Source organism: Dunckerocampus dactyliophorus, chromosome 21 (genome assembly GCF_027744805.1).
Source record: "Dunckerocampus dactyliophorus isolate RoL2022-P2 chromosome 21, RoL_Ddac_1.1, whole genome shotgun sequence".
In the NCBI taxonomy this organism is placed as follows: domain Eukaryota; kingdom Metazoa; phylum Chordata; class Actinopteri; order Syngnathiformes; family Syngnathidae; genus Dunckerocampus; species Dunckerocampus dactyliophorus.
Genome location: NC_072839.1, coordinates 4,813,868 through 4,831,100, shown reverse-complemented (window position 1 = coordinate 4,831,100; position 17,233 = coordinate 4,813,868). Strand labels below are relative to the sequence as shown.

Here is a 17,233-nt window from a genome sequence, read left to right as displayed (position 1 = left end):
AGAACAGATAACACATGCACTGATCTCTCTCAACTGATGCTTACCTTGCGATTTTCCAGAGCCATCAGCAGAGGCTGAGGAATCCGCTGAAGGCAGTGCTTTGTCTTGTCCAGTTTGGGGATGGATAATGCTATTTGGTCCTGTCGTATCAGGTCCAACAACCTATCAAGACCAAACAGTTTTCTTCATTATGACAGCTAAGAAAGGTATGGAGTCACCTCCAATTTCTGACAGCAAGGACAATAGTCTCAAAGGCAAACGTTGCTTGGGTGCTTTATAATTGCCGAAGAGGACAGCCAGGTCACAGGGTAGTCCGGACCAAATTATACCACGCAATTACAGGCAATTACACGCACACACGCACACATACCGTCATAATGAGCTTTTCCACGCAGTCAGGTGCCACACTGTGAAGGTGGGTGAGATGCAGCTGCAGGTGAATCTTGTTGCTGAGGACGTCCTGACACAGCGGGCAGCGGATGACCGGCTGCATGGAATGCTGGGACATGACGTGGAGTTGCATGCGGTTGGCATCTTTACTGCTGTAGTTGCAGTAGGGACACTGCTGGACCTAAAAAGAAAATGTGTACGGGTTGAGAGATATTCATTGTCGATCCCGGACCGCTGCACACATCATGGTGAAAAATTACGAAACCTCTACTGGGGTTTGTCAGACAGCATTGTGAGTACCACCCACAGGGGGCGGCAGAGATGTTATTCACCGTAAAAATGAGGACACCCAATGGGGTTCACTTAAGTCAACTCATTCAATTTTGTTCGCCGAAAACACAACTGGCCAGAACGTTTAATCAGGAGATTACAAATGACAAAGGTGTGTACTCTTCCAAGCTACGCCTTTGCCCTCATTACAGGAAGTACCCCACGAACACAGCCGCCTCCCTACCACCTACCATCTTAATGGAATCCATTTCTGAAATGACAAAGTCTTCCCTTCTTAAAGGGCCCAGACGGGCTAATACTTCATAATCTAATTTAAAAACACATATACTTTAAAGAGATGCAAAATGGGGCGGGGGAGCCATAAGGCTCACGCAGGTATTCCACTTAAGAGCATGACGACGGGCCTGCTGTTCTTCATAGCAAAAAGCTCTTCCAGAGAAGGAATGGTAGGCTGGGTTTAACCCTTTTATATGAAAACCGCACCTTCCCATCTACATCTATATCTATACCCATCTATATTCCCATCCCATATACTGTTACAATGGATTTAGAGCATACCTTCACATGGGCTAATTCCAAAACAAAGTTCCACAGACTGTTACCTGCTCTACGGCAGCGTTCTTCCCTTCGGAAGATTTGGGCCTTTTGGGAGGGCTATCAATTTGTCGATCGGGCTGGAGGGAATGTTTCACCGCCACGGTCTGTCCAGTCGCTTCTTTGGATGTGGCATTCAGTCCTAAAACCAGAAGGAGAGAACACCAGCTATTGAAAAATAACACAAAAAAACAGCAATTCCAAAAGGTATTTGGCAGAAAACAACATCACCAGAAGAGGGAATTCAGTTTTGAGCATAATGACACAAGCCAGACCTACATCCACGCAACCAGCCTGTTATACTTTCTTTTTTTTTTATTTTCCTCAAGCAATTGTGGCAATTTTTCAAAAATATGTCAATAATAAAATAATAATTAAAAAAAACAACAAAATAAGAAAAAATATGATAAAATAATAAAAACAAATAATTCAAATATTTGAAATAATAAAACCACTTCTGTCCTTAAATATTAAAACAAGTCATAAAGTTAAAATAATGAAATAGCTTTTTAAAATAAATCAAATAAAAACATCAAAATAAAATAATAGCTTATCTTGAATAATAAAATATAAACAATTAATACAACTGTATTATTACTATTTTGTTATTGTATAATACAACAAATAATGTAAACATTTTACATGAAAGAAAACATACATCCATTCATTTATCTTCTATGCCGCTTGTCCTCACTAGGGTCGCGGGGGTATGGTGGAGCCTATCCCAGCTGACTTTTGGGTGAGAGGCGAGGTACACCCTTATTATGAAATAACAAAATATGCTAAATAATGTAAATATTCACAAAAATAACACAAATAATATATTTTTTATTAAATAATGAAAGAAGATTTTAAATGTCGCCACTTCCTACATCCACTGTGCTGTTGAACCGCCTTCCAAGGGTACATCCAGGTTATCATTTAAAGGATTTGACACCAACACAACCTAAGTGTGCAAGCACACACGGGCCGTATCACTCACACATGCGCACACACACTTCCTGCCCCGAGGCCATGTGAAATGGAGGAAACTCAGGCCCGCTCATTATCACAGCACGACATACATTAAATGTTATGGTAATATTATACACTTCATTAGATCATATACATTTCCCCAGCTGCCTCAACGACGCCTCTGTCTGCACGAGATGCTAAATTTTCAGGGTTGGGGTTTGGTAGTGGTGGGGGGGGGTCGGTCACGGCTGGTGGTACAGTAGTGTGTGTGTGTGTGTGTGTGTGTGTGTGTGATTTGTACGTGCATGTGTAAGCGTGTGTGATGTTAACAAACAGCGCTCGATGCGGGGAGATCAGCCTCTGGTTGTATTTAGTGATAAATCTTTCATTAGCTTCTTCTTCCTCTACATAGCCGCTGCAAAACAAAGAGGCAGCAACAGCAGCCGACCCCCCCCACCCACCCACCTTCCCTCCACCAAGTCATCATCCACAAAACCCCTTCCTCCCTCGCCTGGTCACTCAAGGCAATATGCGAGCCTCACTCTTGCGAATCAACGCTTCACGCTGGATGCACAAATGGGAAAAAAAGGGGGGAAATCAAAGCACTGATACATGGAGAGGGGGCAGAAGAGACACAGAGAGGGAGAGAAAAAAAACATTTTGTAGTTCATATTATTCCGTGGCTCATGTTTTTATTGGGCGCATATCAATTCCTCCGGCCCGTTCATGCATTTTAATTCTGTTGCATTAAGTAGGCGTTCCACTTATTTTATTTGTAATCCCCTATATCTGGAGCCTGAAATATTGGCCTGTCAAGGGAAGTGACAAGAGAGAAGGAGGGAGGAAGAAGAAAAAATGAAATAAAGCACAAGGGCACAATGTGAATTTCCAAGAACATCCGAGAATTGTTCGGCGGCGGAGAACAGCGAGGTAATCTTCTCCTCCGCCTGCAGGGCTTGCATGACGTCCACGTATGTGCGCACGCGTCCTCCGTGACAGCTCTCTGACACTTCATCTCAGCCGTCACACAACCTGACCTTTCCCGCTCCATCCTTGCCCCCCCGCCCCCCCCATTCATTATGGCCAATTCTCATTTTCAACTTTCAATTTTTGCACTCCATTTGCAACGAAATTGCACGGGAGATGAGGCGAGTGTCGGACAAGAGGCTGCAAACGCATTTACATGGCGGATGCAGGGCCCACACATCACCATTGATTACTGTCATGGTGGACGTATGTTTGCGTAACGGCCCGATGGAGCTTTCATCGAGACAACACAGTTGGGCTAACCTTGAATGCCGAGAGAGGCGTTCTCTCTGCGGCCACTTAGGAGATTTAAATGGCGGGCCCTGCCGCCGCACAATGTCCTCCAAATGTGGAATGACCTAAAACCCAATTGCACCCGTTGCTGTGTGTATTTATCATTTTTAAACAACACGGATAGAATCATTAAAAAATCATAATGGGGAGGCGAAAGCAACCCCCCCTCCTTCATTTTCCTTTGTCTGCATCCCTCCATCCTCATGTAGACTCCACCAGCTGCAGCCCAGTGAAGCGTCGGGGCCGAGTAAACCTGACAAACCCCACCACCCCACCCCCACCCCTTCCATACATACATACAACACCCTAACTCGCCCCTCCCACCTCCACCAATGACAAATGCCTGCATGCAGCAAGACCTGGCTTGATTAGATAAATCAAAAGGTGATTTATGACACTCGCCCCGCTTTTTGCATTTCATTGCCGGGCGGGGTGCGGCGGGGGGGGGAGCACGGAACACTCGCCACCCATCTTTATTTGCAACTGTCAGTGGCGTTTAAGGGTGTTGCGTTTGCGTACAGAGAGACGGACGCGGGTCGAATTTCGTGGATTCACTGTTTTGTGGTTGAATCGCCGCCTATTAGCCAAAAAATAAGCATATTCAAGCAAATGTTATTTGTGAGCTAATAGCATTTTTTTAAAGCATTTTCAAGCATAAAAATGGCTAAATGAACCAAAATACAAATATAAGATGCATTCAAAGACGTTAATGATATGTAGTAGTCCCTAGTACAGGGGTTGGGAACCTTTTTGGCCAAGAGAGCCATGAAAGCCACATATTTTAAAATGTATTTCCGTGAGAGCCCTATCATACTTTTTAACACCGAATACAACCACGTGTGTGGATATTTAGGGAAGATTAAAGGAGGGACGACCACAATAGTAATCAAGTTTTGGTGTCTGACACGGAAAACATGGGAAGGACACCTGGCATTGCGCTCGAAAATAAAATGGATGGATTAAAATTAGATTAAAATGTCAGGAAAACAAATTACAGTACAATTAACAAATGTTATGGTGTTAAGGAATGTCTGAGAGCCAGATGCAGTATTCAAAAGAGCCTCAAGCCGTAGGTTCCCTACCCCTGCCCTAGTAACTCATTCAATCCCAGCCATTTTTCAAAAGACAACCCCTTCAGTAGCGTCTATTTTATACGATTTTGCCTGATCTTTCAAGGCACACAGAATATCGTGTAAACATGAAACCTACCAAAAGAGAGATTAGACTCCCTCCTTGCATCAGAAAAAAAAAGTTTGTTTCTACCTTTGCCCGTTCTTTAGTAATCAGCAGTAGAACATTGGCAAGTTTCAGGAAAATATCAGCTGTGTTCCGCCAGAGCCTTGTTGTCATACCAGGAGTACCCCTCACTCATACCTGTTGATAATCCTCCAAAAGACGAATGTAATATAAATGTTCCGATGTTGGCGCCACTGTGCCACAGGTTATTGTCTCCCTGGGGAAACGAGCGGTTCCATTTTACTGTCTGGCTTATTATGAAATGGCTGGGAATATTTACTTATCATCTTGTAAATAATTTATTCAATGTTTCCCACCGACCCCCTGCTATTTGCTCATGTACCACTAGGGGTACGCGTACCTCTGGTTGGAAATCGCTGCCGTAGGGAACACATTTATATTGTGGCTTATTTACTTTTATTTTGTCAACTATATTGGGTATGACGAGTGCAGAGGTGACTATAGGGGTGTTATTTCATGTCTGGAGGGCTCTAATAATGTTAAAAAACGTATTTAGGTCGTAAACAGGTTTTTTATGACTATTTAATTTATGAATGAGGAATCCTACTTCGTGGAAATTCTGGAACGAGTTAACCACGATAAACGAGGGATTCAAAGATCCACTATATGACAGGAGCGCAGGGCTTGCTTCAAAAACACTCTGGGATTGTTTATGATGATGTTCAAACCTTAGAATCCATTTTTAGGGTCTGGGAGTCTCATACGTTTTGTGCAAACATCCCGCCTCTGACCTTGCGCTAGCTCCTGAGCAAATTAAGAGTCCATTTCGGATGATTTCATGAAAATACGAAAGGCTCCACAGCTTAAGCGAGAGCAGGCTGGGTGGCGGCAGCTTGGATTTAGTATTCAATTTAGCGCTGCTGAGGCCCGGCAGACTGGCTAAGGTTACGCAGCAGTAAATCTACGAGGGGGTTGAGGCCAAAATGGACCGGGGAGGGCCGGCCAACATGATTTACTTGTCTCCCGCTCGGAGGTTACGCATTAGGCTGACCTCTGGTCGCCTGATAACATTACAACAACACACTCTGAACCCCCAAAGTCTCACCAAAGCAGGCAGGGAGCGTTCAAAAGCAACTGTCTGATGCGTTTTTTTCCCTCTGTTGATAAAAGACATGAATATGAACATGGCCTTGTCACGTTTGACAAATCGTCTGTGACGCGCGACAGGCTGTCATTATGAAAAAAACACACGGGCGCAGAAGAATAGCTGCAGGCCTGCAATTAAACATGCTAATATCTTTAATATATTTTAATCTCATCTCGGAGAGACTGAAAACAAGCGCAGCTCTCATCACAAATTTGCAAGATGGATGCTAATTTAAAAGAAAAAAAAAAAAGCAAACAAGGAATATGGAAAATCGAATCATGTTCGCGTGCGTTTTGCTGCACAATCCAAACACTGTGGAAACCATGAGTAATTTCTCTGCTAATTTGAAGCAGGTAGATATTTGCAAATTTGCCCGGGCTCCACGTGACAGCCTCATTTCCATGCGCAGGCCTTTTGTTTAGTTGGTTATTTATAAGAAGTGGGCCCCTGAGCCATGGCGACATGCGCCATCTACACCGCGCAGCACAAAGCTATCTGGAAGTAATCCACATCGGGGACATTTGCATGGAGAACGTAACATGGATTATAATTAATCTAAAGTGACATGGGATTTAAAAAGACAATGTAAATGAAGCAAGGGAAAGGCCCACGCTGCCCTTTCTTGCCCCTCCTCCCTCCTCGCTTCCTCATATCGTCCATCTTCTCTGCATCTGCATGCCCTCTTTGTTTAAAGCATCGCAGGGATGACGTGTGCAAGCAGCAGACTGCTCACTTGGCCACACTGTAATCCCTCCCCTCCGTGGGGGATCACACATGGGCACATCTGAAGCACAAACGCAGGCTGGAGGCTGCGGAAGGACTTGCTACATCCCACAACGGATGCTAACACTGCAACACAGCAGATAACTGCATAGATACATCAATAAATACAGTATAATACAGCAAAATTACAGTACATATAGGATAAGTGTGTAATAAAAAAGAAAGAAAAATATAACGTATAATAAAAAAAATAATAAAAATTATAGTGTAAAAAATAATATACACATTTTATCCTAAATAAATATTTTCTAATATATTTCAAATACAATTAATATTGCAGGATAAAGTTGACAATGTAATTTAAAAAATAATCACAAATAAAAATACAGAAAATAAATAAAAAATAAAATGAATAAAAACAATATAAACTACAATCAACTGAATAATATACTAAGCTCAAATAGACTGGAAACAATTAAAGTTGCAAAGCACAGACTATAATATCATATAATGTATATAGTAAAAAAAAATCCTAAATAAAATGTTGTAGTGTACAAAGCAAAAACATATTTTTATCATAAATAAAAATACATATTTTACAATATATTTTAAAATCATATAACACTAATATAATTTAAAAAATAATCACAACAACATATATATAAATATTAAAAAATGTATATAATAATTTAAGCTAAAATAAACCGAAAACAATTAAAGTTGCAGGAATAAAGAAAGACTCTCATATATATATATATATATATATATATATATATATATATATATATAATAAAAATATACAAAATAAAATGACTACATAGAGGAGTCGAATCAAAAATATCATTAAAAATATATATTTTTTTATGTATTTAAAATAATATAATGCAATTAACGTTGTAGAAGTCTATAATATAAATATAAAATCTAATCACAAATATGTAAAAAAACAAAATAATAATTTTTTATAAAGTTTTAATCCAAAAGCAAAATCGATGTATATTATTGCTTGACCCTCATGCGATTTGATTTGATTTATTTATTTTTGGGGCATGTGTGCAGCAGTGTTAAATGACACTGGTGGTAATATACGGTGCTAAATGCATGGACAGCGGTTTCCCCCCCCCGGCCCCCTCCCCACACCTCCAGTCTGGTCAGACAGGCCTGTCAGAGAGATAGAGCTGAAAGATAGATGACGAGCCAAACTAATAGGCCCCAGCCTCGCTCGGCTCGCCTTCTGCCTCATTGAGCCTCACATTACGGAGCAAGGTATGGCGCGCTCGGATGGAAGAGGTGGGCAGGGAAAAGGGGGTCTGGAGGAGGAGGGGGAGGAGTGGAAGGTGTCTGCTCGGTGGAAGAAGCCCATGTGATGAAATGGAGGAGGTCATGTGATATGTGGATTTCCATCTCATGCATTCTTATTTGGCTGAATGACGTCTAAACAAGGCAGGGGCCACCCCCCGCCGTAGCCCGTGAATATGACCCCCACCAGCTCAGCCTGCGGAATGTGCATTTTGCTGCCCACTCTTACAAACAAACAAACAAACAAACATCTTTTTTTTTTAATGTCTCAGCTAATAAACGCCGACGGTGTTACATATTAGCTCACAATTAAAGGAGAAATGAAGGGAAGGACAAAAAAACCTAATTTAAGGTTGTAGGGATGCAATATTAGAAAAACATATACACAGCATAGCCACCCACCCCCACACACACACACACACACACACACCACCCAGCCCCCCTATCTAATCCCGAGCTTATGAAAAATTAATATGTCAACGGAGAGGGCACAAGAACGGGGAAAGATTAATGCAAGGCGCTTATAAATTACAAGCACGCAAACTGATTTGATTAAAAAATAATCTGGGGCCTGGACATCGCCTTGTAATAACCACAACTTGTCCCCTCTCCTTTTCTCTCTGTTTTCCTCTTTCCCGCCTCTCTCGCTCTCGCTCTCGCTTTCTGTCAGATGGAAACGATTAAAGCGGGTCACATGGAGGCTAGTCAGCAGCGTTCGCATGTTGCACACACATGTTTGAAAACTTTCTCCTGAGAGAGACGGAGAGGGAGGGAATGCTCACTTTTGGGAAGAATGGGATGCTTTAAGCTACGTGTGTGTGTGTGTGTGTACTCACGGTCGGCTCTTCGGTTGTCAGTCAAGTCTCGGTCAGTAAGGTGGGGCGAGGGCCTGGAGGAAGAGCCAGGAGGTCTCTCGCTGTCCTCCGCAGTCTCTTCTGTAAAGGGAAGACTACATTACCCACGATGCTCTCCAAACAGGAAGCTGATGTGTTCAAGATGCATGTGTGCATGTGTTACACAAACATGAATCATCCTCTCAAAGCCAACACACGACTACTTAGAACCTCCTGACAAAACACAAGTCACAGATTCTCTATGTGAGAAGAGGGCTTTGATGCTTTTAGGAATCTGCTGCACAAACACTGGTCAAAGATCCTCTACATGACGGGAAAAAGATGCTGCAAAAACACTAGTCAAAGATCCTCTACATGACAGGAAAAGGATGCTGCAAAAACACTAGTCAAAGATCCTCTACATACAAAAACACTAGTCAAAGATCCTCTACGTGACGGGAAAAAGATGCTGCACAAACACTAGTCAAAGATCCTCTACGTGACGGGAAAAAGATGCTGCACAAACACTAGTCAAAGATCCTCTACGTGACAGGAAAAAGATGCTGCACAAACACTAGTCAAAGGTCCTCTACATGACAGGAAAAAGATGCTGCAAAAAAAATAGTCAAAGATCCTCTACGTGACAGAATAAAGATGCTGCACAAACACTAGTCAAAGATCCTCTACGTGACAGGAAAAAGATGCTGCACAAACACTAGTCAAAGATCCTCTACATGACGGGAAAAAGATGCTGCAAAAACACTAGTCAAAGATCATTTACATGACAAGAGTGCTCTGCTGTTTTTAGGAATCTGCTGCAAAAACACTAGTCAAAGATCTCCTATATGACAGACGCGCTCTGATGTTTGTCAGGACCTACGACAGAAAATACTCATCAAAGATCCTTCATGCGACAAGAGTGTGCCGCTGTTTTTCGGAACCAGCTGCAAAAAAAAAACACGACAAAGATCCTCTATCCTCTACAGAAGTGTTTTATTCTTTTTAGGAATTTGCTGCTGCAAAAAAAAAAACGACAATCAAGGATCCTCTCCATGGAAGGAAAAAAGATGCGGCAAAAAAGATCCTCCACGTGCCAAGAAAAAGATGCTTCAAAAACGTAAGTCAAAGATCCTCTATATAGCAAAAGTGGTCTGCTGGTTTTCGGACTCTGCTTCAAGGAAATACAGTCAAAGATGTTACGTGCTCTGATGTTTGTAAAGACCTACTGCAAAAAAAACAAAAATGTCAAAGATCCTGTATATGACAAGAGTGTGCTCCTGTGCTGTTTTTAGCAATCGGCTGCAAAAACGCTACAAGATTCTCTGTATGACAGGAAAAACTCTCAGATTGTCAACACGACAGGAGTGCTCTGCTGTTTATCAGAATCTGCTGCAAAAACACTAGTCAAAGATCCTCTATATTGCCAGAGTGCACTGCTGTTTTTCGGCATCTGCCGCAATAATGTGTTGAACTGAGCTCGTGTGAAGTCCTTTACAGGCCCGTGGGCCGCCAGTTGAACACCCCTGCTGTGTACCCCTTCCTGAACATACGTGCACGCACACACACACACACACAATGAGAAGCGTGTGCACGTGCAGCTCACTACTATTAGCAGATTAGCCTACCCATCTCTGAGAGTTCAGCCCCTTGTTTGATAATTCTGTGTATCTGCAGTGTTCTGCCAGTGGATTAAAGCAAGTGTGTGTGTGTGTGTGTGTGTGTCAGTGTGTATATGTGTCGCCAGCACAAGCTAACACTAATCCTAGCCGAGCTCCAGCGCTCCCTTTCATCCAGCCATCATTTGTCTCCGGCTGGGCTGATGTCACTTTGTAATGAATTTTGAGCAGTCTGAGAGAGGCCAGATAACCAGGCGCGCACACACACACACACACACACACACACACACACACACACACACACGCAAACACATCTACACGCACACAGCCCTCCTCCATTTCAGGGTGAGCAAATGAAAAAAAAAAAAAAATGAAACACTTGCACTCAAGCGTCAAGTCGCACACGCACACGCATATCATATTCACACAAAAAAGCAAAAGCGTTAAAAATGTCATGTCTTCTAAATGGAGGGGGAAGGGGGTTTCTTTCACCACAAACCCCCTTACTCTGCCAGAAAATGAGACTGGTGTGTATATATGTATATATGTGTGTGTGTGTGTGTGTGTGTGTGTGTGTGTGTGCGTAAAAAAGCTGTGCTCATCAGTTTTGCACCGCCTTAATAACCATATTTTACAACACACACACATGCACACACGGGGGGGGGTCATATTCATAGAAATAAGGCAAAGGGTGCACCGGGGTCAGCCTGCATTTGCATACAATCACTTTGGCCATTGAATGATGAGCACAGGGAAGGGAGGGGCAGCTATAAAGCATCATATCCTTCCAAATACAACAAACACATCAGGTAGTCGGCCTTTTTGTTTGTTTTGCGCACGGATGAAAAGGATAGGTGAAAAGCAGCCTATAGGAGCATTCTTGTGCGAAAGCGGTTGATGCACGGCGTCGTACGTGTTGGAATTTGCCCTCGGTGGACCGCAGCTCCCCAGGATTCACGCAGCCCCAAGCCATTTCGTAACCGCCACCAAGGCACAGTTATGTTTGCTTGTGGTGGCAGATGTTTACACAATAACCACGCTGCTTTGTGGCCTACAAGCTGCACACTGAATACTCTAAAGTACATCCTTTTCTTTGCACATGCATGTGAGTGCTGTGTGTGCGTTTGGCACATGCGTATGAAAAGTCATGTCCCTGCATATGTGCATGCGTCATGGAGGATGGGTGCGAAGACAGGCTGTAGGAACATTCAAAAATAAAGACATTAAAATAAATAACAAGCTATAGGAAAATAAAAAAGTAAACCAAAAAGATGAAAGATTAATTAATTAATTAAAAACAAAAATACGAATAAAATAAAAATAAAATAAAAAATGAATTAAATATTTTTTTAAAAAAGAAAAAAATAATAAAAAGACAAGCTATAAGAAAATGAAATAAATAAAAAATAAAGAGAGGCGATAAGAAAATACAAAAAATAATCAAATGCAAATGCATCCAAAAATCCTGCACAGTAACCATGAAATAACCATGCAATAAACAAGGGCAATAACTGTGCAATAAACCTGTGGCTTGATCCACATGTACACGGCTGCAAATAGTTTAGAACTTCTTGATTTGTATTACCTTGATTTTGCACTTTCTATGCTTTTTGTACTGAAAACCTGGAATTTTCCCTTGTGTGACTAATAAAGGCATATCTTATCTTAAAAAATAATGACTAAATCAATAATAAGAGGCAATAGGAAAATTAAAAATCATATAAAAAAAACGAAAGAAAAAGACAGCCTATTGGAAAATAAATAAATAAAAATAAAAATATAGGAAAATAAAAATTAATTAAATACATGTTTAAAAAAGAAAAAAAATACATAAAACAAGCTATAGGAAAATAAAAATAAATAAAAAAGACAGGCTATAGGAAAATACAAAACACAAATAAAATCAATTTAAACAAAAAAATAACAAGATAGGCTATAGGAAAATGAATAAATAAGAAGAAAGACGATAGCAAAATAAATAATAAAAAAAATGAATAGATAAATAATAGGACTGCTGATGTTTTATTAATACGGGGCTGACAATGCTGATGAAATATTTCTTTGTTAGAAGATGTATGTTTTCAAGGCATGTGAATCGTGTGTTTTGTGGGGGGGAAACAGCACAAAGTATTAAATAACCTTTCAACATCACAAAAATACACAAAATACACTTCTTACTAAGTAACCTCTAGAGGGCACTCTACCTGTAAGCAGTGTGGGACACAGGAGGCAATGAAAAGAGAAGAAGGACAGAAAGGAAAGAAGAGGAAGGGGGATCATCTGGGCCTCATCAGTGGGGTTGTTTTCACTGTCCCCCCCCCTCTCGTCGGTTAGATCAGTGGCAAAGTGTGTGCGTGTGCGTGTGTGTGTGTGTGTGTGTGCATACGGGAATGTGTTTCCACACTGAGGACATTCCCAGACGAGCTCTCTCAATACATCAGCACAGTGTCTGCCCTCTGACTGACCCTGACAGTTACACAACACACGATGGTGTAGATGCATATGATGTCTGCGTGTGTGTGCGTGTGCGTGCGTGTGTGTGCGCGCCATTGATCAAGTCAGTGAGACAGCGACTGCATGTGTTTGCATGTGAGCTGTCATGTGCAAGTGTGTGTGTGAACGAGCGGCCACTATCATCTTAATCGCAACCAGAGCAAAACTTTCACAGCCACCTTCCACACACACACACACGCAGTGGGTCAGGCCGTACAGAGGGAGGGGTGTGTGATTCTGGCAGCCTGGCGAGATCCTCTTTGATGTGGCTCGCTCGGAACATTAAAGCCCGGCCGGTGAGCTCGATGCTAACCGCGCAGCCCGGGTCCGATTACCCTGGGCGACCAACGCGGGCCTATATTTAACTGTTAGGAGAGGAAGAAGAATTAAGTGTCGTCTTGATCAGCTACACACCCAAGTCAAGCCGCGGTTTTACATTCAGCTATTAATTGGAAGCGCAGGCCGGGGCCATAAATAAATAACACACACAGGCAATGTTTGGTATCTCCCGTGCATGAAAAGTTGTTTTATGTGCTTGAAAATCTTGAATCTTTGTATGTAAATGTGAAAAAGCGCTTTTGTTGGTCTGTGTGACATTATTTCATTGAAAAAAACCCAACATAACATTGTCGCCACTAATGTTAGATATTAATAGTACGCTTATCGTCTAATATCTTGTCATAGAAGGCCCGCTTGACGCACACTCACATAGCACAATCAGAGCTCCGCAACACTTAGATATGACTCATGGAAAAATACTGGGACAAGAGGCAGACGCACAAAAGATGAATCGTTCCCTCTCACACAGGCTTAACATTCACTTTCACACAAACCCAGCTTTCACTTTCCAGAAAAGAAAATAATTTTGTACATGCCATTTATCCAGCTTTGCCTTTTCCACAGAACCCACATGAGCAAGTCTAAAATACTTGTGCGACAATTGCTTTCAGCACAAAAGCGGAGAAGAAGCAAGTCTACACATTTTGGCCGTGAAAACAGTGTTTTATGTGCTCGGGGATCTGTAATTTTTGCATGTAATTGGGTTTGGAAGCAGTGTGTTGCATTATTTAACAACAACAGGACGTTGTTGTCAGCTGTGTGCAAAAAATGTGTGAAAGTGAAAGTTAAGCTCGTGTGAGAGAGTGAGAACAATGCCTTTTTGTGTGTGTCTGCCTCTTCCAGTGTTTTTCCATCAGTTATATGTACGTGTTGCGCAACTGTGATTGTGCTATGTGAGTGTGTGTGTGTGTCAAGAAGACCTTCTATGAGAAGCTATTAGATGGAATCTATAAATGTAAATAAAAATATCTAATTTCCCACAGGCGCCGTCCCACGTCTGTTGAGCTTTGATACGATCTCAAAATTGTCTAGTGCCATTCTAGTCGCATTCGGTGTCGGCGCCGTTTACACAGACAGCGACACAAAGGGGAGAACGGTGGGAACATGTCAGCTTAGACTTATAATAAATAGAATATGTATGTATAGAATAGGTAGGTTTTCTGACTGTGCGTGTCAAGGATGCCACGCACCAATCCTTAAATGTTATTTTAAGGTTGCGAGTACGGGCAGCAAGAAATAGATGTTCGGTATGAAAATAGAAGAATAGACATATGGGAGATGGAAGCAATGGAGGCTGTATTGTGTGTATGTGTGTGTGTGTGTGTGTGTGTGTGTGTGTGTGTGTGTGTGTGTGTGTGTGTGTGTGTGTGTCCTCTGGCTGTATAATGACCTGCTCTGAGACCACTCGCTTCCCCCTCCTGTCTCCCCCTAAGGGCCCATAACCACCATGCCGGGTCATTATGTGCCCGATGGAGGACTGTGTCGCGCAGCACAACAACCGCAGAACAATAACACGCCAACAAACTAGAGACTCTGAGACTCCAAAATGGCTGAATTCATTAGCGGGGGCCCGAGCTGCCACTAATTTGCTTCTTTAGGGGGCTCGGATGGAGCTCATTAAAGGGGAAAACGAGCACAAAAACCCCCATACATATAGCGCTTTTATTTGTCTTAAATCGCGGCTGCGATGAACAGTAACTGTACTCAAAGCCGCTGCCAGTGAAAATGTAAGGGAGATGAACTGGAAGCGACATTATGATGCTCTATTATGATGGAGATTTGCTTGAAACATAAGTATCGCCTCAAAGGGATACTTACTTAGGGATATACGGTCAAATCTCGGTTTTCGAACACCTCCAGTTTTTATATGACACAAAAAAAAGTGAGAAACATGATTGAATCCAAGAAAAATGCATTGCAAAGTATGAAAATGGTGCCCCCTTCCCTTTTCCCTCGCCGCTACTCACCATTTCCGCCAACAAGAGTCTTAAGTGAATGTAAAAATGTTGTTAAATGTTCATTTGTTAATTTCATTCATCATTTTTGAATTATTTCACATCGTTTTCTGCATGTACAATTATAGTTCTAAAATAATAATGATAATAATAATAATAACAAGACAAACTGTAGGGAAAAAAAGTAAAAAATAAAACAAGTTAAAGGAAAATAAAAAAATAATTAATATATATATATATTTTTAATGAACTAAAAGACAGACGAAAGGGAAAATAATAATAAATCAATGCAAATAAATAAATAATTACAGCTTATAGGATTAATAAAAAAAGAATTAAATCAATAAAAAATAATAAACACGCTATAGGAAAATACAAATACATTAAAATAAAAAGAAATAAAAAGAGAGGCTATATGACAATTAATTAAAAAGAGTAATAAGAAAATAAATATATTTAAATATTATTTATAATATTCTATTTAAATATAGTACATATATTTTTAAGTAATAAAAGTGTAGAAATTATTATTATTATTTTAATAAATAAAAAAAATAAAATAATCAAAATATATATTTTTAATACTCTCCATTTTTGTTCATATTTTTGGGTGTATGGAACGGATCAATTGGATTTACACGGGAAAAACTGATTCTTGTTAAACTGTGGAACAAGTTAGAGTAGTCAGTGTGCAGCTTGCATGGCAGTATTGCGTTGTTACTGCACATGTTTGGAATTCATCTCCCGCTTGTGCCGGCAGCACTCATGCAGCCCCAGACCACGATGCTACCACAATGCTACCACGATGCTACCACCACCGCTGTCGACTGGTACTCACCTAAACCATTTAACCAACGGATGAGAATGAGTGGATACTAAGTCTCTACTGCAATGTAAACTTTACACTGACTACTCTAAAGTGTACCCTTTCCTACCGTACTACCTATTGGACAGTAATAATAAATAGCACGAGTATAGATGGTGGTAATGCGGCTTTAACACCCATGACCGCCGCGTCTCCCGCACTTAGCGCTAACGTTGACGTTGATTTCTTCCTACAACTTTGCTGGAAGTCCCTCGCGAGACACACGAGCACGCGTGTGAGTGTGCACGACAGCAACGGCGGCCCCGTGATGTCACATTTCTGGCTCGGGTTTGTCCTCTGGGTTCTAAAGGGGAACACTTTGAAAGGCGACACCATGGCACACACGTACACACATGGAGTCAAGGGCCACTGGTAATACCGCCAGAGTAATAACCTGACAGACTTACTGATCTCCTTCCCTCCTGTTCTCTCACCCCCAAATCTTTATCCAGCCCTCCCCTTCTTTCTCCCTGTAACCCCCCTCCCACCCCCCACTCCCACCCTCTCCCAAATTTCAGCGCGTTTAACAAGCATTTAGATCTTAACCAGATGTTGTTAATGTAGCATGTCTAAAATACTAAACATCAACCCAGGAGGAGAGGGGCTGCAGCTCCTGCATAACATAGCTGGGGAATAACACACACATGTGCACGTTTACGCCCACGTTCATGCCCACACGCTATATAACATGTAAACACACATGTTTCCATCCGCACGCTTAAAATCCATCCACCCACGGACCACTTTTTATTGCTAGAAAACCCACCAGAAGTGTCCAAGTGAGGGAGTAACCTGAAAAATTTCGGTCAGTTTTTACTCCTGTACTTACCACGTATGCTTTATTTTGCTGATTTAATTATAATTGTTAATTCATTATTAAATTATACAACAGTGGCTCTCGATCTGATTTTTTTTTTTCCCCTAATAAAAATAAAATAAAAAAATAAATAAAAATGCCATTGAGAACCCGATCATGTTTATGTCTTTGCTGTATCTGTACAAACCACCGTATGAGTTGCTGGCAGCAACGTGCCAACCTTGAAGGGGTTCATCGTAAATATAAAATAATCATGCATAATATGATGATTATAATTACAAATATAATGATTGTGTCAATTGTTACTCCTTTTAAAAAATGTATTTGACTGAATATGCGATCCGCAAACTCCATGGACTTTACTTTTTCACATTTTTATCCTTTTTATCCCCCCATTAGA

At 41.3% G+C, this 17,233-nt stretch overlaps 1 protein-coding gene across 4 annotated transcripts in view; it reads right to left on the bottom strand.

Annotated features, from left to right (window-relative positions):
- zfhx4 (zinc finger homeobox 4) overlaps positions 1–17,233 on the bottom strand; it is a 107,785-nt gene that overhangs the window by 10,383 nt on the left and 80,169 nt on the right. For all 4 annotated transcript variants that reach the window (XM_054765798.1, XM_054765800.1, XM_054765801.1 and 1 more), the window contains exons 7-10: positions 8,752–8,850; positions 1,284–1,417; positions 371–571; positions 45–162 (exon numbers count right to left, since the gene is read on the bottom strand). In XM_054765798.1, coding sequence (XP_054621773.1) covers positions 45–162; positions 371–571; positions 1,284–1,417; positions 8,752–8,850 — 552 coding nt within the window. The remainder of the gene's footprint in view (positions 1–44; positions 163–370; positions 572–1,283; positions 1,418–8,751; positions 8,851–17,233) is intronic.